This window comes from Lepidochelys olivacea, assembly GCF_965140295.1.
Source record: "Lepidochelys olivacea isolate rLepOli2 genome assembly, chromosome: 2".
In the NCBI taxonomy this organism is placed as follows: domain Eukaryota; kingdom Metazoa; phylum Chordata; order Testudines; family Cheloniidae; genus Lepidochelys; species Lepidochelys olivacea.
In genome coordinates, this window is record NC_140412.1 from 207318369 (window position 1) to 207344542 (window position 26174).

The 26174-nt window shown below is 40.2% G+C and overlaps 1 protein-coding gene across 2 annotated transcripts in view; it reads left to right on the top strand.

The window, feature by feature from the left end:
• JAZF1 (JAZF zinc finger 1) overlaps nt 1-26174 on the top strand; it is a 283110-nt gene that overhangs the window by 137555 nt on the left and 119381 nt on the right. For both annotated transcript variants that reach the window (XM_084619316.1, XM_084619317.1), the window contains exon 2: nt 5869-5941. In XM_084619316.1, the coding sequence (XP_084475442.1) occupies nt 5869-5941 (73 nt within the window). The remainder of the gene's footprint in view (nt 1-5868; nt 5942-26174) is intronic.

Here is a 26174-nt window from a genome sequence, read left to right on the forward strand (position 1 = left end):
CCAGATGCTATAAAATGTATTCAGTGTTGCATATTGCATTGTGTGAGAGAGAAGAAATAATGAAGGTGGCTTGTATATTTTGCAGTTGGGAAGTGAAGCTTTGTTCTACTGGATCTAAAGAGCTTCACTATATAATTAAGGAAAGCAGTAAAATAGTGAGTCATTAGTACCACACTAATAACTCAGGAAGCAAGTGGTTAAAGTGATAACTTGTGCAGGACCAACAACCGATCAATTCCTGCAGCTTTTTGTGTACACTGATTTGTGAATGCTTGCAGTGGGATATATTGAAGATTCATCATCTGCAAATACATTTAATTTTATAGGTGTCCCATCGAAAACTGTTTAGGCAACTTTGTACTAAGATTACTAGCCTACAAGTACTTAAGGAAACATTGGCTGAGCATTTTTATATATTTATTTTGTAAGAGACTTATATTTCTTCTTGAGATACACAGATCTGTTCTATCATTTGAGTGCATGTAATATTTTCCTTGTCACACCACCAGTACAACCTATACAGTGTCGCAAACACAGGTATCAGAACTATTAATTTAACTTTGGGCAATATATATGTTGGTTATTCAAATGGATGATATTTAGAAAACAATGTGAAATGTCTGTGTGAATGCCTTTGGGAAGAGAGAGTGAAAGAGAGCAGGGGACTTGGAGTCAGGGTTTATGGCTTTGGTGTCAAGCACTGCCACTAACTTGCTCTTTAATCTTGAGTAAGACAATTAATCTCTTTGTACTTCAGTTTACCCAACAGTAAAATGGGTATAATAATTCACAGCTGACATAGGTAAAAAATAGTTTTAACTAATAATTACTAATAAATAATAGCATGCATTCATTATATACCCCAAAGTCGCTAGTGCCATCCGGAAAAATAAAATAGACACTACCTGTAGTTAAAGCAGGGCACAATAAGAAAGAGCACACTAAAAGGTCATAGGGAATAGGAGAAGTAACTACAAGGGTTAGTGGAGTAAAAATTCATGGGATACCTTCGGTTTGTCATGTGCAAATGTTGATTTGTGTTTATACACATCTATATAATGTTTTTTTATTTTATCTCATTCAATAACTGCATTGACAATTTTAGGGGGGAATGAGAAATTGGTGGGATGGAAGTGGGAGCAGAGAAAGGGAGATAAAGAAATGAAAATGAGATGTGTGAAGGGAGCAAGCATGAGGGGAAGGGATGTTGAGGGGAAAGGGTACTGGCATGGCCATGGAGAGGAAGTCAGGGGTAAGGAATGACGAAATAGCTAATAGGGTTCAAGACTATGGGCTTGTCTTCACTACCAGGGTAAGTCCACCTAAGTTATGCTACTCCAGCTACATGAATAATGTAGCTGGAGTTGACGTAGCTTAGGTCGACTTACCCCCGTGTCTTCAGGCCTGAGGCCCCCCATACACACACCCTGCAGGGCCCCAGAATAGCTAGGGATGGCTCTGGAGGCAGGGTAGGTTTTTTCTCAGGTCAGGGACCTGGTGAGGTAGATAAGGAGGTTAGGTCAAGATGTTGCACTTAGTGGATATCAAGTGTGGCAGGTATCCTTTGTGGCTACTTGTTACAGAGGGATACAGTTCCCTGATAAACAGGAGTTGGAAGTGGATTTAGGGGAGGCATCCCCTAAGAAAGCTGGAAGAAGGGGGTTGGGGTTCCTCCCTCCCTGTTTTCCCATCCCTCTGAACTTACATACAAGGGGAGAACGGTGAGGTCTCAGCAATGGGCTGGCTGTCATAGGCTTCAACTTTCCCCTGGGTGCTCAACCCCCCCTCCCATCTCCAGCCCCACTCTACCCCTTCCATGATGCCCCACCCCTGTCCTGCCTCTTCCCACCCCTGCCCCGCCCCCATTACAACCCCTTTCCCAAAGTCCCCATCCTAACTCCGCCCCCTCCCTGCCACTATTCCAACTCCTTCCCCAAGTGCACCACATTCCCGCTCCTCCCCCTTCCTCCCGGAGCATGCTAATGCCACCAAACAGCTGTTTAGCGGCAGCCTGGCGGGAAATGCTGGGAGGTAGGCGGAGGAGCGGGGATGCAGCACGCTCAGGGGAGGAAAAGGAGGAGGAGGGGTGAGGGGAGCTTGGCTGCCAGTGGGTGCAGAGCACCCACTAATTTTTCCCCGTGGGTGCTCCAGCCCCAGAGCACCCATGGAGTCAGTGCCTATGCTGGCTGTGCCCAGGTTGGGAAAGGAGAGGGCGGATGGCAGCCCTCCCCCAAATAAATGGAAGCAATTAAGAAAAAAATTATGACCTGCACCATATGATTTATTGCCGAGTATTCCGCAGATATGTTAAGTGAATAAAGTTGCAGCTTAATTAAACTACTCCCATTGTGTCTTGTCTTGTCTTCCTGTATGGCTGGAACAAAAGCAGGAGTAGTGAGAGAATAGTTAGTTGTAGTCTTGCAGAATCAAGTATGTGAAGCTGGAATGAAAGCTGTTCGGAGGAGTGAAACCGAGAAGAAATTATCCAAAAGGTCAGAAGACAGCAGCAACTGCTTCTGTTGGTCCCACAGCTTCACCCTCCTATGCAGGTTTCAGAGTAACAGCCGTGTTAGTCCGTATTTGCAAAAAGAAAAGGAGTACTTGTGGCACCTTAGCGACTAACCAATTTATTTGAGCATAAGCTTTCGTGAGCTACAGCTCACTTCATCGGATGCATACTGTGGAAAGTACAGAAGACGTTTTTATACGCACAAACCATGAAAAAATGGGTGATTATCACTACAAAAGGTTTTCTCTCCCCCACCCCACTCTCCTGCTGGTAATAGCTTATGTAAAGTGATCACTCTGTTTACAATGTGTATGATAATCAAGGTGGGCCATTTCCAGCACAAATCCAGGTTTTCTCCGCTCCCACCCCCCCCAAAACACACACACAAACCCATTCTCCTGTTGGTAATAGCTTATCTAAAGTGATGACTCTCTTTACAATGTGTATGATGATCAAGGTGGGCCATTTCCAGCACAAATCCAGGGTTTAACAAGAATGTCTGGGGGGAGGGGGTTGGAAAAAACTAGGGGAAATAGGTGAGCTTTAAAGCTCCACCCCAAAAGCCAATGAATAATTGTGCTTTGAGAGTATGATAAGAGCAAGTAAGGTACATTATTATAGGGAAAAATAAATATTTAGAAAAGCAAATGTGGTTTTCATTAGTCTAGTGGAAAACATTTTTGGAACTTTAAATTTGAAAGTGAATTTCAGCTTGAGCATATGTACTACCCTTTTATGTTTTCTTTCTGCATACATTCAAGGTCTCAAGCTTTAGAAGTGCAAATGCAAAAGCAGTTTTTAAAGTAATTACAAATTGCACAATATATATTTGCTTTTTTGGTGAGTTATGTATGTCATCCAACCAGAGAACAGAAGGAATACCTCATGACTTGTATAGCTGTCCAACACAGCACTGTGTGTGAAGTGTAATTACCAAATGATTAGCAAACCAAAAATCATTCACTGAAGACATTTTGTAATCAGTTTGAATACTAGAACATGAGACCTTTGCTACCTGTTCCTGGACAATTTGTGAATATAATCTCTGTGTAGCTTGAAAGCTTGTCTGTTTCGCTACCAGAAGTTGGTCCAGTAGAAGATGCTACAAACAGTGATCTGAGGGTTCAGTTTTGATCTGTCCTGCGCGCAGATGCTAGGTAAACAGTTTCCCACACTCTGTTCTGACATATCAAGATGAACGTCATGTGGTCTTCCTTATCTTCCGTCAGTGCTAGGGGGAGCTGCTCCGATAAAGCAAATAGGTGGTGGACACTCCACTATAAAGTTTTTCCTTTAGCCCCTCTCTCCCACGTATACATGTGACTCAAACCAGCCCCAAAGTTGCCTCATTCAGACACAGAAACTGTTCATTGTTGATGAAGGTTAATCCAAGTTAAGAACTGGATTAGGGAAGCTTCAGTCATTTAGCCACAGATGCCTAAACTTGGGTTGAAGCAGTTTTAGGATGACCCCGACGGGGGATAATGCTCTGCAGACATTCTGCATGAAGGCAGTCCCATGGTAGACCTTGAACCACAAAGATGTAAATCTAACAGAGTTCATCATGATGCAGATTGCGTGCTTGGCTTGCTAAATGAATGGAGGTCTCACAGTAATGCAAAGGAACATAAAAGAGATCTTTTTGTGTTTGAGCCTGCCATTCCTGGTTGAGTGGAGCATAAAGATAACATATAAGATAACTGATTTGTCACTATCTTCAGTTAGAGCAGTCCAGTGCACTGTGTGTTGGTGATCGCTATAATCTCTGTAGACTGCAACTGCTTTTCAGACATAAGAAAAGGTCTGTTTCCTGTTAAAAGTAATTGGCTATGGGTTGTTGATCTGCTTGACACTATGTATGTATATGTGACTGTTCTCTGAACCTGCTCAATCAAATATGTTGTCATTGTAAGTTTCCATCTACGTATGGGCGTGTTGGTGAAGTATGTTGTCAAACACAGAGTCTGAGTTGTCATGGAACAAATCTGGGGGGCCGAGAGAAGTCTTTTTGAATTATTCTTAAGCTTTATGGCAGCCCAGGAGTGACTGCACTCATTAAACAAAATGTTAATTGACTAGAACTGAGGGCTGAATAATCTTGTACTCCTCAGTCAAGAACTGCTATTCCTTTTGATGGAAGTTTTACCTGTGTAGGGCTAAAGAGCTGGGGCCTAAGATTATTACTGGAATGTTTTTAAATAGAATACAGATGCTGCTGACTAGCTCAAAAGCACATGCGACAATATTAGGGAAATGAACTTTTGAAAAATAACATGGCTTAAAGTTGTGTGGAGAAAATAGGTTCAGTCTAGAATATTGCATAAGTGTGTTGACAATATTCTTTGCAGTGAGAAATGAAAGATGGATACCAGCAGTACTATAGAGAGCTATTTAGTAAAACAGTCTGCATTCTTCATAGTTAGGAAACATAAGTTGCCCATAGAATTGCTGTTAAAGACATGCACGCAGTTTGTGATAACAACTGCATGGTCATGTTCATCTGCATGATACACATTTTGTTAAAACCTTTTTTGTTTTTAATTTCTAAAGGGGCTGTATTGGAATATGAGGCCATGCTGCATTTTTAAAATCAAGATTATCCTTTTTTTTTTAGTAACTACTTTTTTGTTTTTAAAAAATGTGTATGCTCGCTCTTCTTCATTTCAGCAACATGGACTAAGACTGCTTCTTTGCTTAGATAACAGCAAAGTTGAATTGAATAAGACTCGTGCATAAAACCAGGTACAGTTCATTCTTGAACTGTAAAGTCAGTGTTAGTGGGAATTGACGAATGCTTGCTTCTGTGCTTCCGAAGGGCAATCTTCTGCTGGGCATATATTTTGCTACATGTGTACTTTCATGTGCATTTCTGATTGAAAGAGTTAGGGTAGGAGAAGAAGCAGAATTTGTGTGTGCTGAGGTAAATAGATGATGAACCTCAACAGATAGCTGTTTGTGAAAACTGGTCCTTTTGTAAAGTGTCACAATTTGTTGATCAACTTTAGAAATGTCTTAAAAGAAATCTTTAATTTTTGACTCTATTTCGTTTTTAACAGTGTAAACCATGGAAATGATGCCAACATGGTTGCTGTAAGCAATGAAAACTAATATTTATGAGGAGGGATTATGAAGTTTGTATGACAGATGGAAATTCTATCACTGTTGATGTTTGGAATTCCCTTGAAAAGTAATGCAATATCTTGTTGTTTATGAATGAATGACCAAATGATTGTGCTGTACTGAACTTATTCTATGAAGGGGTTTAGCTACTTTACATTTTTCTTCTTGAGATATGTTGCTTATAGACTCCTATATTTCAGTACAAATATTGCAAATGCATACTTGTATTTTTATTACAGATACAGACCCACGTGTGTTAGAGAAACAAGAACTACAACAGCCAACATATGTTGCTCTAAGTTACATTAACAGGTAAGCATTTTTTTTCAGTTGTAAATATGACCCCCCTGTGGTTTGCCCTGATGGTCAGCAATATATGTGCATACTATATATACCAGAACAGTGCACATACTACACACTTCTTACTTTATTTAAACTTTTATACTGCATGTTGGATAACTTCTGAAAATATTTACATAATTTACTGGATATCTGATCATCTTGATAGCCTGGGCTGAGACTTAAACCTTTTTCTGTTAAGACCTCTATTGTACAAAACCAGTGTTTTAAAATATTCTGTGTTAAAATATCTATAACGGAATATATTTGGTTTAATCAAAATGACTAGTTGGAGATGGTTGCAAACTGGTATGCTTTTTTAAAAAAAATCTATGATGTCACTTCATTTGCAGTTGGCAAGAGAAGCCTGTTTAAAGCTAGCATGTATTTGGCATGCTGGCTAGCATAGGTCTTTGTAAAGACACACCATTTCTATGAGAAAATGTCGTGAATATGTAGAAACTAAAAGCGGTGGAGGGAAAAGGGTCCTACCAATTAAGGGACTAATACTGCAGTCTGAGCCAGACATGCAAACTGCTGAGCCCATAAGGAGCCTTGTTGACTTCAGAAATTTTCTGTTCAGGGGTCAGGGACTGCCTGCATGTGTATAATCAGGGCCGACATGAATACATGTCTGTACGTTATCAGTTTTTATAATTCCATGACTGAAGTCTAATTTATATGGATGAATTATTAAACAATTCTCTGTGAGGTGTTGTTATTTAGGAGTATGTCTACACTGCTGTAATTCCCAGTTAGAATAAACACATATGCGCTAGCTCTGCTCCAGCTAGTGCACTAAAAATAGCAGTGTGGCTGTGGTGGCATGGGCAGTGGCTTGGGCTAGCCGCCCACGAATGTACCTAGGATCTTTGACAGGGTTGTACTCAAGTATTTTGTATTCCATTCCCGTTTCTCCCACTGATTTGTGTCTAGACCGTATGCAAATCATTAAATCATGGTACTCTCTGTGACTTAATTTTCCCATCAATGAAATGGATATGTTGTAATAGTTCCTAATTCACAAAGGTGTTGTGAGATCTACTTAAAAGAATTGAAAGCACTCTGATGTTCTCAAACAGAAGGTACTTCACCTCTACCCCGATATAATGTGACCCGATATAACACGAATGCGGATATAACACGGTGAAGCAGCACTCTGGGGGGTGGGGCTGTGCACTTCGGCAGATCAGCATGTCTGGCTCTGACACGCTGCTCTGAGCGGTGTGTTAAGAGTGCCGGGGCGTGGTCGAGGGGTTGGATAAGGGGCAGAGGGTCTCAGGCGGGAGGGGGGAGGGGGACAGGGAGCAGAGGGGTTGGATGGTTTGGAGGTTCTAGGGGTGAGGCGGTCAGGGGATGGGAAATGGGGCGTTGGATAGGGTGTGGGAGTCCCGGGGGCTTGTCAGGGGGTGGGGGTGTGGATAGGGGTTGGGGCAGGCAGGGGACAGGGAGCAGTGGGGTTGGGTAGGGGGTGGGTCCCGGGGTGATTAGGGACAGGGGATTCTTTGGAGGGGGCGGTCAGGGGACAAGGAGCAGGGGGGCTTAGATAGGGGGTGGGGTCTTGGGAGGGGTGGTTGGGGCAGGCAGTCTCTGGAGGGGGTAGTCAGGGAACAAGGAGCGGGGGGGGGTTGGATGGTTCGGGGGTTCTGAGGGGTCAGTCGGGGGCGGGAAGTGACTATTAATAATGGAAATGTTTGAGGCCAAAGCAAGTTCGATATAATGCAGTTTCACCTATAACGCGATAAGATTTTTTGGTTCCCGAGGACCACTTTATATCTGGGTAGAGGTGTTTGTATAACATGTGCAAAGTTTTGTTGTTGTTTACTATTAGTTTGTGCTTGCTCTAAGTCTCTTTTTAGGAGACAGTAGTGGGGAAGGCCTGAAATGAGACACTTTATTTTCATTCTCTTTAAAAGGCTCCAGGCTTTTTAATCATCTGATCATCATTCATTTCATTTTGTCAATAATTTGGAATATTAAAAATAAATATTTTGCAAGATGCTGGGCATTGGGGTATGGATTTACTTTTGTAATCTTGTTGCTTCCTGGAAAGAGTCACTCACTAAAGTGCACTTGTGACATTTCAAAGCAGTAAAGGGAGCTTCCTGGCTAAAACTCTATTTAGTGCTTTGAAAATTTACCTTAACCTGTGTCTCTTTCTTTTTAAAGTCTGGACTGAGTCACCAAGTGTATTTAATTTAAGACCTGAACTTGCTGAGAAGTTAAACAACTTTTTAAAAATTATTTATCTAGCTAATAAATTGTTGAATGAGAGCGCAGATGTGATCCTCAGTATGTGCCAGTGCAGGAGAGTTAGGTGGCTAGTTGTATCTCACATCGCAGCCTCATCTCACCTCCCTCTCTTAGCCCTGTTCAGGTGGACAGGGCATGAGTGGGGAGCAGATGGAGTCTTGACTTTCTCTCCCCCTCCTTGATGTGCCAGACAGCTCAGCTGAGCCAGAGCAGAGGCAAGTAGCCTGTGCAAGGCAGAGGGCTGGTGCCGATTACTTCTCCCCTGAGAGAAGGGTGAACCAGGAACCATATTGTGAGAGAGAGATGTGGTCTGCTCTTGAGGCAGTACAACTAAGCAATGCCCCTTATTTAGGGATTTTACTAAAGCCACCATTTAGTCCTAACTAAACATACATGAAGTATCACACACAACATGGCATCATTCTTCATTTAAAACAGGTTTCCCCGTTTTGGGTAAATCAGCATGCTGCTGTTTTGGGGATGTTTGGGTTTCTTTTATAGAAAATTCAGTGTTTTTTGGGATGTTTTTTCTTTTCCAGTCACTTGGGAGATATGTATTTGAGACATGTACTATATGGGATTATACATATTGTGACAGGGTCGGGCCAGATGGCTACAGGAAAGTGATAGAAGGCAGATATATTAGCCCCAGGGTAAGTCAGTCCCTTTTCCCTGGGTAAGGTAATAACACGGAAGGTTCCAGAACAATCAGGAACTTTCTGGAAACAATTAAGACAGGCTGATTAGAACACCTGCAGCCAATCAAGAAGCTGCTAGAATCAATTAAGGCAGGCTAATCAGGGCACCTGGGTTTAAAAGGAGCTCACTTCAGTTTGTGGTGCGCGTGTGAGGAGCTGAGAGTGAGAACGCGTACTGTTGGAGGACTGAGGATAAAGAAGGTGTTGGGAGGAGGCCATGGGGAAGTAGCCCAGGGAGTTGTAGCTGTCGTGCAGCTGTTCCAGGAGGCACTCTAGACAGCTGCAGTCCACAGGGCCCTAGGCTGGAACCCGGAGTAGAGGGCGCACCCGGATTCCCCCTGAAACCTCCCAACTCCCGGTCAGACACAGGAGGAGTTGACCTGGACTGTGGGTTCACGAAAACGACCAAACTGAGGGCTGCCGTGAATGTCTGAGGCGAGCAAATCCGCCAGTTAAGCACAAGACCCACCAAGGTAGAGGAGGAACTTTGTCACAGTATCAATAGGTAGGATGCCAGTTTCTATCTCCATCTATGCTCTGTGGAGGCTGAGATATGAATCTGAGTCTGTCGCTGCTCTCAATCTCATAAGCCTGGGCAGACTGAACCTAGGTCTTAGCGAAAAGTACTGACAGTAGGCTGCAATACCAACCCACTGAGTTTAAACTTGCCTAAGGTATACATGAAATAAATGTGTTGGTCCCATTTTAGCTTTTGATGATGGATTCCCCCCTCCCCCCAAACACACACACACATCTAAAATCCACCATACAACTTGGGATAGTTTCTGCTCCAGAGGAGGGATGACAGTGAAATAATGGGGGAAGTACATGAAAGTAAGCACTGGAGTGCTTTTTAGTGAGTGACTATTTTACCTGACAAAAGAAGATACATATGGTTAATAATTGCTGGCATTGGCATGATTTCCTCTATGACAAAAAAACCGAGGAGAACTTGTGGCACTTTAGAGACTAACAAATTTATTTGGGCATAAGCTTTCGTGGGCTAAAATCCATTTCATCGGGTTTAGCCCACGAAAGCTTATGCCCAAATAAATTTGTTAGCCTCTAAGGTGGCACAAGTACTCCTCGTTCTTTTTGCTGATACAGACTAACACGGCTACCACTCTGAAATCTACAACAAAAATTACTGTTCTTCCTGGAGAAAGTATCACTCTTTAAAGAATATTTAAAGGGATGCCACTAACTTCAAAAATGTTTATCTGATATATTTTTGTGTACTATTAACATGAAGTTAGAGAGCATATTTTTATTCCCCCATCCCGCAGTGTGTTTGTTTTGTACATAAGTCTTTGGGTGAGAGGCATTTAAAAATTAAGAAAAAGTTATTGTAAAATCACAGAAATTGCCAATGGTATTTTCAGGATCATGTCTAATATTGGAAACTACTTTAAACTCTAATTTTCTAAATGGATTGTCTCCCTTTTAAATTGTGTGATTGAAGCTGTTTAGTTAGTGGTTATTTTGCCCAAATGTTTCACTTGCAACATAATTTTGTAGAACATACATTAATTGCTTCAGTAATTAACTTTTGCACATATAAACCTTATTTGATTTTTCATTTCAAGCCAACCTGCTGTCATTTAATTTTTTTTATTTTTTTTTTAAGCAATGGTTTCATTGAACCACCTGCTCTGTGCAGCTCAAGGGAACAGCTGTATCCATACACTAAGAAGACATGCATTCTATTTCCCATCTACGTATGCCAGAGCTGGGTTCTAATTTGTTATTCAAGGCTATGAACTCAGATTTTGTAGCCTATTACATGTCATAAGCATGTTGCATACTGTTCCATATCAAACACCAGGTACTCAATGTACATTTTTTTTTTTGAAACCGTGCTTTTATGGTTGCAAAGTGGAACAGAACTTAGATTGGTTTCTGCCGTGAGCTCCAGACCTTAAAACAATCTTCCTCTGCAGGTTTGGATGCTCAAGTGTGTTCTGTGTGGGCCATGCATTCTCATGGAGCTGGAGAATGCCAAAATTGTATTATAAAATCAGTACATTTTGAGTGCATGCGGGCAAGAAGAAAGGATGATGAGAAGTCATTCATGTGCAGGCTACATTGTCTGCTGATAGGTCACATTATGTGATGAGCAACACAAATATAACCACAGCCTACATTTGGGATATTTGTATGATGTCTTGCGTGGGTGCTGTAATAACATTAAAATGGCAGCAGAAGTGGAGCGTGGAGGTAAGGGGTTACTAAAACGTGTTTCTTTTATGTTAGATCACTCTTCCCCCTCCTCCTCCATCTCCAATCCCTAAAATTATTTTTTCCGGAATATAAGTGGTAGAATGTTTTATGTTCCTGTAAAGCTGTCCTGCAGTGGCTCAAGAGCACAAGTACCAAACTCAGGGCAGACTGTTAAGAACCAGGGCACAAACCCCAAAGTGGCTGTGAGTTCAATACTTAGATTTCATTAACCAATTATCAAGTGTAAACTTCTCAGGCACTGTAAAAGCTTTAACATGGAGTTGCAGACAGTGACCTTGAGTACTCCAATCTGTTTTGCCATCCAGGTGAGCCTACCTTTGTGATAGATGGTCCCTTACACCGAGGATCGTAGCAATATTCAGGTTATTCCCAGTCCCAAAGGACCAGACACTTACCCCGGGTTAATTGCACTTTAGATCTCACACCATAGACAACATTTGTAGCCAATCCTATAATAAATTATCTAAAGATTTATTATATTAGAATAGGAAACGAGATCTATTTACAGGGTTAGAGCCGGTAAACATATATAAACACAAATTAGTTCCAATCTAGTTTCAAAAAGTAATAGAAGCTTCTATAATAAATAAGCTCTACATGGCCTTCAGGGCTAACCCAGGTTAAGCACTTGGGATCTTTTGCTTATGCCTAGTAATCCTTGCCCCCACAGTCCAAGATGCATACAGTTACAGTTCCTTCTTGTAAGGGGTTTTTATTCCCTTCCCCCCATTGAGCTCTGAGCTGCAATCTTGGCCGATGGAAAGAATTCACTTGCATGACTCTTTTTCATGGGAGGAGGGGAAGGGGAAAAAGCAATTAATTTGTTCCTCAATAATTTGTTTGGTGTTGATGGGTCTTCCCTGTTGTGCATGAGATAATAGCTTCTGTTGGAGACCAGCATTCCACACTAGGTAATGTCTCTGTCCTGTCTGGTGAGATACAGAGGCTTACAATACAGATGCTCAAATATTATCTTAGGATACAGGTATTGTAAGTGATATTAATGCATGCAGCAACTTACAAATATGCCATAAACTCTAAACACATTCTTATAATTGTAATATCCATTTTAACAATGCTAACACACAAGTGAGCCAGACTGGTTCCAGCTGTGTATGTTGCAATTGAGGCATGGGGACCTTGGCATGAGCTGACACTTGGTCTGCCAGCATCACAGCTCCCTTAAATTCTAATGCAGCTTCCAAATTATGGTCCTCTCAGTCATTGAGGCTCAGGCCTCATCTCTGCAGGAGATCTGCTGCAATTACAGCTGTCAGCCATGTATGTACTAGTGCACAAGAGTAGACTAGCTAAACTTCTTCTGTTTGCACTGGTGGAGTTTTCCTTTGCTTGAAACCAGGATTGGCTTCTCCAGTGCAAATCTCAGTTTGCAGAGGTTTACACTGTCTAGAGGTTTGCACCAGTAATTGACTGAAATCGCAGCAAATTCCTAGTATAGACGAGGCTTAAGTGAATGTCTTTCTTTACATAATCCACCAGTATTGATGATTGCTTCCTGATTGCATTGCCCTTTACTCTCAGAAGTTAAGATAGGAGTTAATAAGCTATAGTACTCTCAGACTGATGCACTTCATCTGCATCCATTCCATAATAACAGAGATAGCAGATTGCAAGGTAGACTGAAATGTGTATCTGTAATTCTGGTGCCATCCAGAAAGAGAGTTCAGTGCAATAATCCTTCGGGGTAGTTTTTCAGAATGCTGAGCTGCAACATCTGCTACTCCTTAGAGATCTTTGTTTTGTGCACGTTAACAAGAGGGGCTCAAGGCACGTATTTGTCTTATTTCATTTAGATGTGAAGATCAGTGGCAGTAATCTACATGATTTGTCACTTTTCTCTTGTGCGCTGCACCTTGGAGTTAATTAACATGGTTATGAATCTTGCTCAGTCTATTATTTGAACATTCTCACCTACATGACACTCATTTATGTTTCTGAGACTGTTGGCCTGGGACTTGAGTAGAGACAGTTCTTAACTCTGTCATATTATAGAACCGCATAATGTACTGTGCTTGAAGAACACTATCAAGGTTTTTAGGCCTAACATATTACCTATTTTTCTAATGGGAAAGATCCTTCAGTGCCCGTTTATGCCAAGAAAGATGTTTGATATCAGGCACTACTGAGTACAAATTGTTGACCCAAAAACCAAAATCCTGTCTCAAGTTCAAATCCATCTTTTCAAATCCACTTTATTTTTAAATTATCATTACTGATAATTATAAAAAGGCAATCACTAGGGAAATATTTTCATTGTTCTAAGAAGTAATATTGATAATGGTGTGGGTATTTTTAAAAAAATGAACAGTTGATGCCAAGACCTAATTATAAAGGAATATTTCCCCTACTGAAATGTATACAATAAGTAAGAGGCTAGAAGTTTACTAAAGGCTTGAAAATAGATCAGAAATACATGCCACAATGACTGATGTTTTATAAGTGACCACTCAGAAATAGATAAATAGATAAACTTATTGGCTATAAACTGTTAATATATCTTAATAAATGAAATATGATTTTCTCTTTTCCTACATAATTTATTAGTCATAGCTATTAAAAACAGGATAGATTAATCTGTTGTAAAAAAGAAGAGTGAAAACTGACTTTAAGACTGCATTCAAGAACTATATTCAAAATAATGCCTATAAAACTGCAAGGTGAAAAAAATTAAGATTAATTTTATAATACACTGATTTTTGTAACACAGAAATACTGTAAGACTGTTTTAATTCTTGTGTGTAAACATTTTTTAAAATAGTCCAAACTGTTTTAATTGTTTGTCTAATATGGTCCAAAGATACAGTCTACTGCTGAGAAAACAGAATTTGCAGCGTCTTTGGCACTGACTTATGCACTCTTTTTTTTTCTCAGCAGCAGGCTGTATCTTTGGACCATATTAGACACAGACATTAAAACAAGAGGTTTCATCTGAAGATATATTAGCCACTGCTGCACACTCTAGTATGTTTTTGCTTTCTCTGTATGTCTCCTGTTCATATTATGTCCTTTTATTACCTTTCATATATGTTCACTGTTTTGCCTCTAAAATAGATTGGCCACAGCTCAAGATAAAGTCAGCAAATATTCAAGGCATATATATCAGACCCCAATGAAGGATGCAAGCTCCAATGTCATCTGTTACTTCAGGCTGCTAGCAGATTCACAAATACATTTGATACATTTGAGGATCAGCCTGCGCTATGTTAGTTCCTTGACTATTGTGGCAAGGTTAAAGACTTTGCATACCATATTTTGTTGGTCTGCTGTATCAGGACGCCTTGTTTTCTGCAGGGAAATAGTCTTTTTATGGTGCTCATAAATTATTCATAAATTAGGCCTATGTTCAGCAACGGTGCTGTACCATCTCAATATAATTAAAATAGCTTGTCTCATTGATATAAATGCATTTTCATAGCAAAAACAGTTATTTCAAATGTTGAAAAATAACATTACAGTGATAAGTGTCCCCAAGAGGAGGAGGAGGAGTGGCGGTGGTGATGATGATGATGATGATGATGTGTGAAATATATTTATCTCAAGTCATAGGTTTCCTTTCAAAGCTTGGAGGGCCAGGGGAGAGAAATCCAGTGTTATGGAATCAATTATATAGAATTCTTTCAGTCTTTTCAACTTCTGAACAGTCGAATCCTTTCTCCCTTTCCTGCCAGCAGGTTAATTTCGTAACCCTGATAGATTGTCATTCTGCTAAAAGAAAAGGAGTACTTGTGGCACCTTAGAGACTAACCAATTTATTTGAGCATAAGCTTTCGTGAGCTACAGCTCACTTCATCGGATGCATACTGTGGAAAGTATAGAAAATCTTTTTATACAGACAAAGCATGAAAAAATGGGTGTTTACCACTACAAAAGGTTTTCTCTCCCCCCACCCCACTCTCCTGCTGGTAATAGCTTATCTAAAGTGATCTCCTTACAATGTGTATGATAATCAAGGCGGGCCATTTCCAGCACAAATCCAGGGTTTAACAAGAACCTCTTGGGGGGGGGGGGGGAGGAGGGTAGGAAAAAAACAAGGGGAAATAGGTTACCTTGCATAATGACTTAGCCACTCCCAGTCTCTATAAACCAGACTGGTTTATGAATGTTATAATTCTTGACATCTGATTTGTGTCCATTTATTCTTTTACGTAGAGACTGTCCAGTTTGACCAATGTACATGGCAGAGGGGCATTGCTGGCACATGATGGCATATATCACATTGGTGGATGTGCAGGTGAACGAGCCTCTGATATTGTGGCCGATGTTATTAGGCCCTGTGATGGTGTCCCCTGAAAAGATATGTGGGCACTGTTGGCAACGGGCTTTGTTGCAAGGATAGGTTCCTGGGTTAGTGGTTCTGTTGTGTGGTATGTGGTTGCTGGTGAGTATTTGCTTCAGGTTGGGGGACTGTCTGTAGGCAAGGACTGGCCTGTCTCCCAAGATTTGAGAGAGTGTTGGGTCATCCTTCAGGATAGATTGTAGATCCTTAATAATGCGTTGGAGGGGTTTTAGTTGGGGCCTGAAGGTGACAGCTAGTGGCGTTCTGTTATTTTCTTTGTTAGGCCTGTCCTGTAGTAGGTGACTTCTGGGAACTCTTCTGGCTCTATCAATCTGTTTCTTCACTTCCGCAGGTGGGTATTGTAGTTGTAAGAATGCTTGATAGAGATCTTGTAGGTGTTTGTCTCTGTCTGAGGGGTTGGAGCAAATGCGGCTGTATCGCAGAACTTGGCTGTAGACAATGGATCGTGTGGTGTGGTCAGGGTGAAAGCTTGTAGGTAGGAATAGCAGTCAGTAGGTTTCCGGTATAGGGTGGTGTTTATGTGACCATCGCTTATTAGCACTGTAGTGTCCAGGAAGTAGATGTCTTGTGTGGACTGGACCAGGCTGAGGTTGATGGTGGGATGGAAGTTGTTGAAATCATGATGGAATTCCTCGAGGGCTTCTTTTCCATGGGTCCAGATGATGAAGATGTCATCAATATAGCGCAAGTAGAGTAGGGGCGTTAGGGGACGAGAGCTGAGGAAGCGTTGTTCTAAGTTAGCCATAAAAATGTTGGCATACTGTGGGGCCATGGGGGTACCCATAGCAGTGCCGCTGATTTGAAGGTATACGTTGTCCCCCAAATGTCAAATAGTTATGGGTAAGGACAAAGTCACAAACTTCAGCCACCAGGTTAGCCGTGACATTATTGGGGATAGTGTTCTCGACGGCTTGTAGTCCATCTTTGTGTGGAATGTTGGTGTAGAGGGCTTCTACATCCATAGTAGCCAGGATGGTGTTATCAGGAAGATCACTGATGGATTGTAGTTTCCTCAGGAAGTCAGTGGTATCTCAAAGGTAGCTGGGAGTGCTGGTAGCGTAGGGCCTGAAGAGGGAGTCTACATAGCCAGACAATCCTGCTGTCAGGGTGCCAATGCCTGAGATGATGGGGCGCCCAGGATTTCCAGGTTTATGGATCTTGGGTAGTAGATAGAATATCCCAGGTCGGGGTTCCAGGGGTGTGTGTGTGCAGGATAGTGGGGTGGGGGGAGAGAAAACCTTTTGTAATGGTAAACACCCATTTTTTCATGCTTTGTATGTATAAAAAGATCTTCTATGCTTTCCATAGTATGCATCCAATGAAGTGGGCTGTAGCTCACGAAAGCTTATGCTCAAATAAATTGTTTAGTCTCTAAGGTGCCACAAGTACTCCTTTTCTTTTTGTGAATACAGACTAACACGGCTGTTACTCTGAAACCTGTCATTCTGCTGAATCATAGTCAAAAAGAAAGAGAGAATACATGTCATTGTAATCCGTTTATTTTGTTTCCCTCTCTCTCTAAAACAGTACTTGGGTTTTTCCAGGTCTTGGTTCAAAAATGACTTTTCACAAGATTGTGAAAATAACATTTGCTAAGGGCCAGATCTTGAAGTCATTATTTAGCTTTCATTCAGTTTTTACTTGGTCCGTATTCAGACAAAGGTTTGCCTAAAAGGCGAAGCAAAAGCTGAGTGAAGATCTCAGAATTTGACTAAAGATGTGGTATATAGTAAAGTGCATGAATTTTTGCAGTAGTACTTCTTTTGTTCAGCAGTTCCCAAGATCAAAACGCAACTGCCAGTCTTGTTTCTCCTGAAAATTGATAGATGTAGCAATAACCCTTTTTTAAAAAAAAAAAAGGGTAAATTTATCGGATTTTACACGTTATTAGGAGATTAGATATGTAAACTAATAGTTATTTTAATAGGTTTCTTTTTATTCAAATGAAAATTGAAAGTATTGGCCTTTCTTGCATAGTATATAGATATTGCTGAAATAAAAGTTATGTTTATACTTCAAAGCAGCAAAGAGCCCTGTGGCACCTTATAGACTAACAGACGTATTGGAGCACAAGCTTTTGTGGGTGAATACCCACTTCGTCGGATGCATGTAGTGGAAATTTCCAGAGGCAGGTATAAATATGCAAGCAAGAATCAGGCTAGGGATAACAAGGTTAGTTCAATCAGGGCGGATGAGGCCCTCTTCTAGCAGTTGCTAGATCTAGCAGATCCAGACTAACACGGCTATCCTTCTGATGTTTATACTTGACATTTGTGTGTAACATTTAGAAATAGAATTCTAAATCAAATGCAGCCTGGCACTGAATATTGGTTATATCAAACTTAAATACAGGCTCCTGTGTTAAGAGTGATGTCTGTTGTTTCCATTCCTATAGCATTAGTTCATGCAATTTGGATTGGCATCTGACTAGCACTGATTATTTACATCCTTTAATATTTAAAGGCCAGATTAGGGCCTTTTGAAAGTTGCACTAAGACAAATACTGAACCTTGTTTTTCCCCTTCCAAAAAACATTTTCTTTATTGGCCCTTTTTGGTCATTCTTGGCAGTAAAACCGAGAGTTGAACGTGTATAGTGACTGAACAATCTATTTACCCCTAGAAATGATCTCTCCATGTAAGCAACGGGGCATGTAAGTAATGGGGAAGTTTACAATGCCACTTTGCATGATGAATCAGCAGTTGTTCTGTTTGGATGAATAAAGGGCTTCAGCATCCAGGTTGGTCACTCCAATACCTTTTGCCAAAAGTATTCATGTAACTTTTTTTTTTAATAAACAATGAATATTGAAATAAAAGGACATTGCTGTGAAGGCCCATGTTTTGCAAAAATGATATAGAAGCACTTTACTAATAGTTTCTTGGTCAAGGCACTGGACTGGGACTCAGAAGATCTAGGTTCATTTCCTGGTCCTACCTATATGGTATAGTGTGATCTTTGGCAATAGCTGGGTACATTGAAAACAATGGAAAGACTCCTGGTGACTTCAGTGGATGCTGGATCTGGCCCATCATTTCTCTGGGCCTCAGTTCCTTATCTCTCAAATGGGGATAATAATACTTCCTTATTTCATAGGTGAATTGTGAGGATTAATTTATTAATGTTTGAGCTGCTTGGCTACTGTGATGATAAGGGCTGTATAAATAGTTGGAGAGATTGTCATAACAAAATGTGGGTTGGGTTTTAAACATCCATTCCTTTGCATGAGGCACTGTAATTCAATGGAATCAAAAAATTTTTCCTAAAGAGCATAAATGATGACACTAGCACAAAATCACTCTCCACTGGACACCTATTATCAATCTGAAGCTGATCGGTTACAGACTTCATAGTACCCTTTGGGTTTTTATATATTAAAAACTATGGGTTACTCTTGTTTTGGTGCCTCAAAATGTGGAGTAATTCTTAGCTAACTTCATGCCATTGCTTCTATCAGTAAGAAGATGTTGCTGAGATTTTAATCTTTATTGTTCCATGTACCTTGAGGAAATGAAGCAAGGAACAAAGTTAGAATTCAAATAGAGTTCCTGGTACAGTACTTGGAAAATCATGATAAAATTCTCTCTTTATCATTGAGGTTGGTGTGGCCAGATTCATCCCCTGAGGTAATCGGGGGAACAAGTCAATAGAAATACCTTGTTTTCATCCAGGACTTAATCTGACTGAGAATTAATAAGGTTAAAATTTGAGGATGGAGTATTCAAATGTAAATCTTCTCAGATTCAACCAGACTTCTACCTGAAATCTGTATCTTCGTTGGCATGTCCGTATTTGGCCCAGGGTCCCTGAAACTTATTGACACTTCAGAAAGGCAGAATAGATGGTCAAACATTTCTTCTCGTGTCTTAATCCTGTCCTGTTTCCGAGCCCTGAATGAAGAAGATTGATGAAATATACTTTGAAGGTGCAACTACTGGTGCATTTGAGCTTTTACCAGCCATATTACAAATGAATTCTTATAAAAACTGATTCAACTTGAAACTTTACTTATCAATTATAAATTTGACTTTTAATAAGAAAAAGCAAAATTACCTTTCTTTTATGTGCCATGTTTTAAAGCTCATTTAAAAAATCTTTTCCCTGCCTACTTGCCTCAAAATAATGCACTTCCTCTTAATAATGTTGGTGCCCTGCTTCATAAGAGAGAAAATTGGTGGAAGAGATTTTTCTCTTCCTGAATCCTGTTCAAGTCCTGAATTTATCCATGAGAATATCTCTACAGAAGAATCTGATGCTTTTTTGAGTTGCTGTCCCATTTGTTCAGGTTTTTAAAATGTTTGATATTTTATAGTGGTTACTACTGCAGCTCTCCTGCCTATTTCTTACATAAAACTTTCCCTTCTGTAACATAATACTGTCTTATTTGTATTAAATACCATGCCTCTGTAAAATTATGATCATTCTCTCAGAACATTACTCTCACTTGCACTGGAGGGGAAGGTGCATGCAGATGCTTCCAGTAGCTGCTGGATTGAATATTTGTGACAGAATACAGAAACAGATGGATCAAAGTAACATGTCACTTGACAGATAATATTTTTCTGTCTCATCTTATTTTTATGTTTGTGGTGACTAAGTCGATCATGTGTTTCTATTCATGTAGTCATATCTTTACACTCTGCCATCTGACTTGTTCTGGAGATGGAACAAGACAAACTTCAGATGGTAATTTAAACAAGATGTGCCGAATGAATTTTATTTAGCGCAAGGGGAATGCCTTTGGGTTTGGAAAGATTTATGCAGTTGGCTTTGTTTTTCTCTCTCTCATTCTCGCTCTGTCTTTATCCGTCTTTAAACTAAACAAAATATAAAATGCCCAAGATTTATAAAATGCATGGCTCTTTTATGTCAGAAATGAAGATTAAAAAAGGATAAATCAGCACTTTAAGGAAAATCTCCAGCATTATTCTCAAATAAAAAAAAATTAGGATGACTTAAGATGCAAAGTGCATTCTAGAATGTATTTTTGAAGACTATGAGAGAAAATTGACTAGCTTTTCCCATGTGGTGTTCAAGCAGATAGAAAGTGAGAAGGCAAAAATAATCCACATCTCTCATTCATTCTCAGACTTCTCAAAATTACATTTAAGGTCTTGAATGAAAGATGTTTAACCATGCTAGAATTACCTACAAGGAGCATATGTATGTGGTTTAGTTAGCACATATTTAGGTCATAAAAATAAATAGGTTCAAGACTCTCTTTCGGTAATACTTGAATTTATCAGTATTTTCATTTTGCCTTCATTCGCGGATGGAAGATCCTATGCTTAAGACATTAGATTGGAACTTGGGAGATCTACTGTCAATTCGTATCTCTTCCACAGACTTCATATGTAATCTTGGGTATGTCACTTAATCTCTGTTCCTTAGAAATGGAGATATTTCCTTTCTCTTATCCATTGTCTGTTTTACATGTTTAAGCTCTGATCCTAAAGACAATACATATGTGCTTAAATTTGAGCATATGAGTGGTGTTACTGACTTCAAAGGGATGATGCATCTGCTTAATGTTAATTAAGTGTGTACATATTTTCATCATCAAGGTGTTAGATTTTAAGCTATGTGGGGCAAGGACTGTCTCTGACAGCATCTGGACTCTTGATTGGGTTCTAGGCATAATGTAATATACCTATATAATGACCTTTTATTATGTAGCATGTTCATGAAGTTATTTAAAGAAATCATGAAGGAGCATCACCTAGTCCAAATTGCTTGCAGAAATCAGAATTTGTTAGTGAGACCGGAGAGAAGATTTATACAGTGGTTTGATTTCAAAAGGAAAAATGATAAACATTTTTATATTTGTATTATATAGTACATTAAAGTGCTGAAAAGAAAAAGCTGCAGCCATTCTGCCTCCTGTTTCATCCACTGAAATAACTACAGCGCATGGTTAGTCACTTCTCATGCTGATAATTTTTTTTCATTGGTTACAGACATCATGGAAAATTCCAAGCTATAAAGATAATTTTCTGGGAAAGTTCCTCCTTCTTCTTTTTTTTTTTTCTTTCTTTTTTTTTAAAGATCATCTTGACCATCTTAGCTGAATTTTAATGACTTTGAGATTTGTGAGTTTACCATCTCTGGAATCTTGAGGCAATCCAGGTCAACCACATGTAATATTCATTGACTGTGGCCTGATTTTTTGCTTAGTAATCCAAAGTATACTTATATAAAGAGATAAGCACTGTTTTTGCATAGAACTATCTCAGTATATTTTGTTGAAATAAAAAGAGATAATAAAATAATTTCTTCTTACACTGAGCTGATGCTTACTACTTTAGCAGGGCTTATCTCTACAGACACGTGTAGGATCAGTCCACAGCAGGGACCAAAGATGAGTCTTTCTTGGGGTTTAGAGGCATTCTCAGTCAAAAATGCTTGTTGTTTTTAATGCAATTTGTTCCCCATTTATATTTTTTTAATTATAGCATTAGATACAAAAGCCACAGCAAGAAGGAAGTTCCTGATGGTTTTCTGTTAATGTACTTTGCCATTTGTGTACTTAATTAAAATTCTAGTAAACCGTACAGTTCTTGAGTTTGGTCTCTGTGTCTGTGAACATTTTCATAGATTCATAGATATTAAGGTCAGAAGAGACCATTATGATCATCTAATCTGACCTGCACAATGCAGGCCACAGAATCTCACTCACCCACTCCTATGTCTGAGCTGTTAAACTCCTCAAACCATGATTCCTCCAGCAAGTGACCCGTGCCCCATGCTATAGAGGAAGGCGAGAAACCTCCAGGGCGTCTTCCAATCTGCACTGGAGCAAAATTCCTTCCCGACCCCAAATATGGCGATCAGCTGAACCCTGAGCATATGGGCAGGATTCACCATCCAGATACCTAGGAAAGAATTCTCTGTGGTAACTCAGATCCCACCCCATCTAACATCCCATCACAGGCCATTGGGCCTATTTACTGTGAAGAGTTATATTTTCTTGCTCTTTACTTCATTTAGAAAGCTACTTTGATAAAGATCTCTTCTTTTCACATTTGCACATGGTGACAACTCTCAGTAAAGGTTCTAGGGGAAAATTGGGCATGCAGAAAAAATATATTTCTCTATATTCTCACCCTCAAAAAACAAAAAAAAGACCCTGATAGTGAATGTTCTTTAGACTGATGATCAAGCACAGAGAAAGATATTTTGATCTATTACGATGCTATACATTGTGGGCCAGATCACTATCCCGCTCTGCTCCCTATACACTGCTCACCAGCAACCACACAACAAAAACACTAACCCAGGAATCTATCCTTGCAACAAAGCCCGTTGCCAACTCTGCCCACATATTTATTTAAGGGGACACCATCATAGGACCTAATCACATCAGCCACACTATCAGAGGCTCGTTCACCTGCACATCTACCAATGTGATATATGCCATCATGTGCCAGCAATGCCCCTCTGCCATGTACATTTGCTAGACCGGTCAGTATCTATGTAAAAGAATAAATGGACACAAATCAGACGTCAAGAATTATAACATTCAAAAACCAGTCCCTGGTCACTTGATTACAGACCTAAAAGTCACAATACTACAACAAAAAACCTTCAGAAACAGACTCCAACAAGAAACTGCTGAATTGGAATTAATTTGCAAACTAGACACCATTAAATTAGGCTTGAATAAAGCCTGGGAGTGGATGGGTCATTACACAAAGTAAAACTATTTCCCCATGCTTATATTTCCCCCTACTGTTACTCACACCTTCTTGTCAACTGTTTGAAATGGGCCATCCTGATTATCACTACAAAAGGGTTTTTTTTCCCTCCTGCTAATAACACCTTAACTGATCACTCTCGTTATAGTGGGTATGGCAACACCCATTTTTTCATGTTCTCTCTGTGTGTGTGTGTGTGTGTGTATATATCTTCCTACTGCACCCGATGAAGTGGGTTTTAGCCCACGAAAGCTTATGCTCAAATAAATTTGTTAGTCTCTAAGGTGCCACAAGTATTCCTCGTTCTTTTTGCTGATACAGACTAACACGGCTACTCTGAAACTGCTCAAGTAGTCCTTTGGGGACTGTAACTAGATGAAACAGCTTAGATCAGTTCCTAACTATCTCTAACCTACCTCGTGGCCTGTACTGGGGTGGAACCTGACAGTTAATACGGGAGCCATAATGAGCTTTTTTGATAGCCCACACTGTGTGTAGCATTGAGCAGATGTAGCCTGCAACATAGATTCTGTACTATATGTAGAAGTAATTAAGCAAAAGGGGGTATGTTAATTTCAGCTCTGTTCTAAAACCTGTAGAGATGTGTGGGGAATCAGGGTATTGATCATTTTTTGTTTTGCTTTATTAAATTTAGCAATGTGAGAAAAGAAAGTATCTAAACTCCTTAGAAGCTTTTACACACAATAGAAAGCCAAAACCAACCAATCAAAAGTAGTTCAGTATAATTCCTATTTTTCTTACACAAAGAACCATCAAATATTTTCAGTCTAGATTGTTTATTTACATTTATAAAATAAGAAGTAGAACAAACGTAAAATTGCCATGAGAGAAAGAGAGAGAGCACGGTGTGAGTCTATCATTGTAAGATTCTCTATTTTGTGTTGAATCCCAGAGTAGACTCCCCACAGCAGACAAATAGAGACTCTTCCCATTTAAGGGTCAGTGGACAGAAAATAGTATATATTTGTATTATAGTAGCACCTACAGGCCCTAACTGAGACAGTCCCCTTTGTGCTATGCAGGGTGCAAACACAAGCTAAGAGATAGCTCCTACCCCTGAATAATCTAAATAGGCAAGACAGTCAAAAGGTGGGAGGGGAAACAGAAGCATAAAGAGATGTTCTTCAAGTACTGGTCCCTATGTGTCTTCTACACATGGGTAAACACGCACGCCCTGCGCCTGAGACTTCAACATTTTGCAAGTAGTGTCCATTGGTCTGGCTGTGTGCCTTGGGTCTCGTGCTCAGGACTGTGACACGGGCTCTGGGCAAGAACTGCTGACTCAGCCCTCTGTCATGCCAGCTCCCATTAAGGGAAGTAAATTGGAGCTGGCTATTGAAAACATGCGCCTAATTGGGGAGTGGGAGACAGCTGCCTGCCCAATTAGCCTGGGGCTATATAAAAGGCAGGGAAGAAGGAAGCCAGGAAAAAGAAGGGGAGCGAGGGAGCGGAAGCAGAGGGATAGCTCTTCCTTCCTGGGTGCAGACACTACTACCCAAGCTGTGTATGGTGAAAAGGTGGTGGGAGCACAACCTGTAAATAAATGGCACCAGTGGTTACTGAACCCCAGGGTCTTGGAGTGACTTTGTCAGCACAGCGGGGCAGGAGTCAAGAGGGCAGGAACAAGCTCTTCAAGGAAGAAGGTTTTCAGGGCAGGAACGAACTCTTATTCTGTGTTCTGTGCAGCACCTAACACAGTGGGTCTCAATCCATTTCTACATGTTACTGTACTACAAATAATATATTTTAACTATTTTTGTATGTCTTCTAGTTTATACACATTTTAAAAAATCATGGCATCTGAATTTTATATATCTGGACAAAAACATTACAGATTTTGCCTTTCTTTTTGAAAAATGTGTGTTTAAGCTTCACCTACTGTGGTCTTTGGCCAGTCTTTGTCATCAACAAACTGCTGAGTTTCAAACCTCTGCCCGTTAGGAGGAGAACCTGAAATTCTGTAATGAAGGGAAATTTTCATAATCTTAAAGTTGTTGTTTAAAACTTTTTTTTCCCCACTACTAAGATCAAGTGACTTTATGAATTAACTCTATTAGACAGCAAATCTGTATCTTCGATACACCCGAACAAATTAGGCTTTAACAAATAATAAAGTAACTGAATAGTTAGAAGAATGGCTGCCTGTCTGCTGAGCCCATTTCCAGAGCCATTATAAATGAAACGCCCAAACAAAGTACTGCTGAAATGAAGTAAAAACCCAGGATGCTAAAAGTTCTAGTAGTTCTGTAACTGCTTTCCACACCTCGTTATTCCCCAGTAAATGCATTACAATATGAATGTCCTGACTTGACTGCATGAGTATAACAACTTGTTGGAGAGGTGTGCGAATATACCAAGAGCTACTCTTTTCACATTCTGATCTCTGTGTGCATGCATGTGTGTGTTTGCACATGCATTTTGTGCAAGGCTGAAAGTTTGGTTTTCTTCCCAGTGCTCAATTCACTGTACAAAGGACCCAAGGAACTTTGTGGCTCTCCTTGTTGTCTTTATGGAAATCACATTCATAAATAATGGTGACTAGAATAAAAAAATAGGTAAGGCTTTCATTTGTGGTGTGTACTGTACCATATTCTAGATGTTAGAAATTCATAGACTATCAGGGTTGGAAGGGACCTCAGGAGGTCATCTAGTCCAACCCGCTGCTCAAAGCAGGACCAATCCCCAATTTTTGCCCCATATCCCTAAATGGCCCCCTCAAGGATTGAACTCACAACCCTGGGTTTAGCAGGCCAAAGCTCAAACCACTGAGCTATCCGTCCCCCTCCTGCCCCCCCCCAATTCATGAGTCATGCCTAGTGATTAGAGAACAAGTATGGGAATCAAACGTTTTAGTTCGGTTTTCATGCTGTGCTAGTGTCTGTGTGTCTGTATTTGTGGAAATTGCTTACTGTCTTTGCCTGAATGTTCCATTTTGAAAAGTAGCTATAATAACCTGACGGGGTGCTGTGGGTCCTACTTAT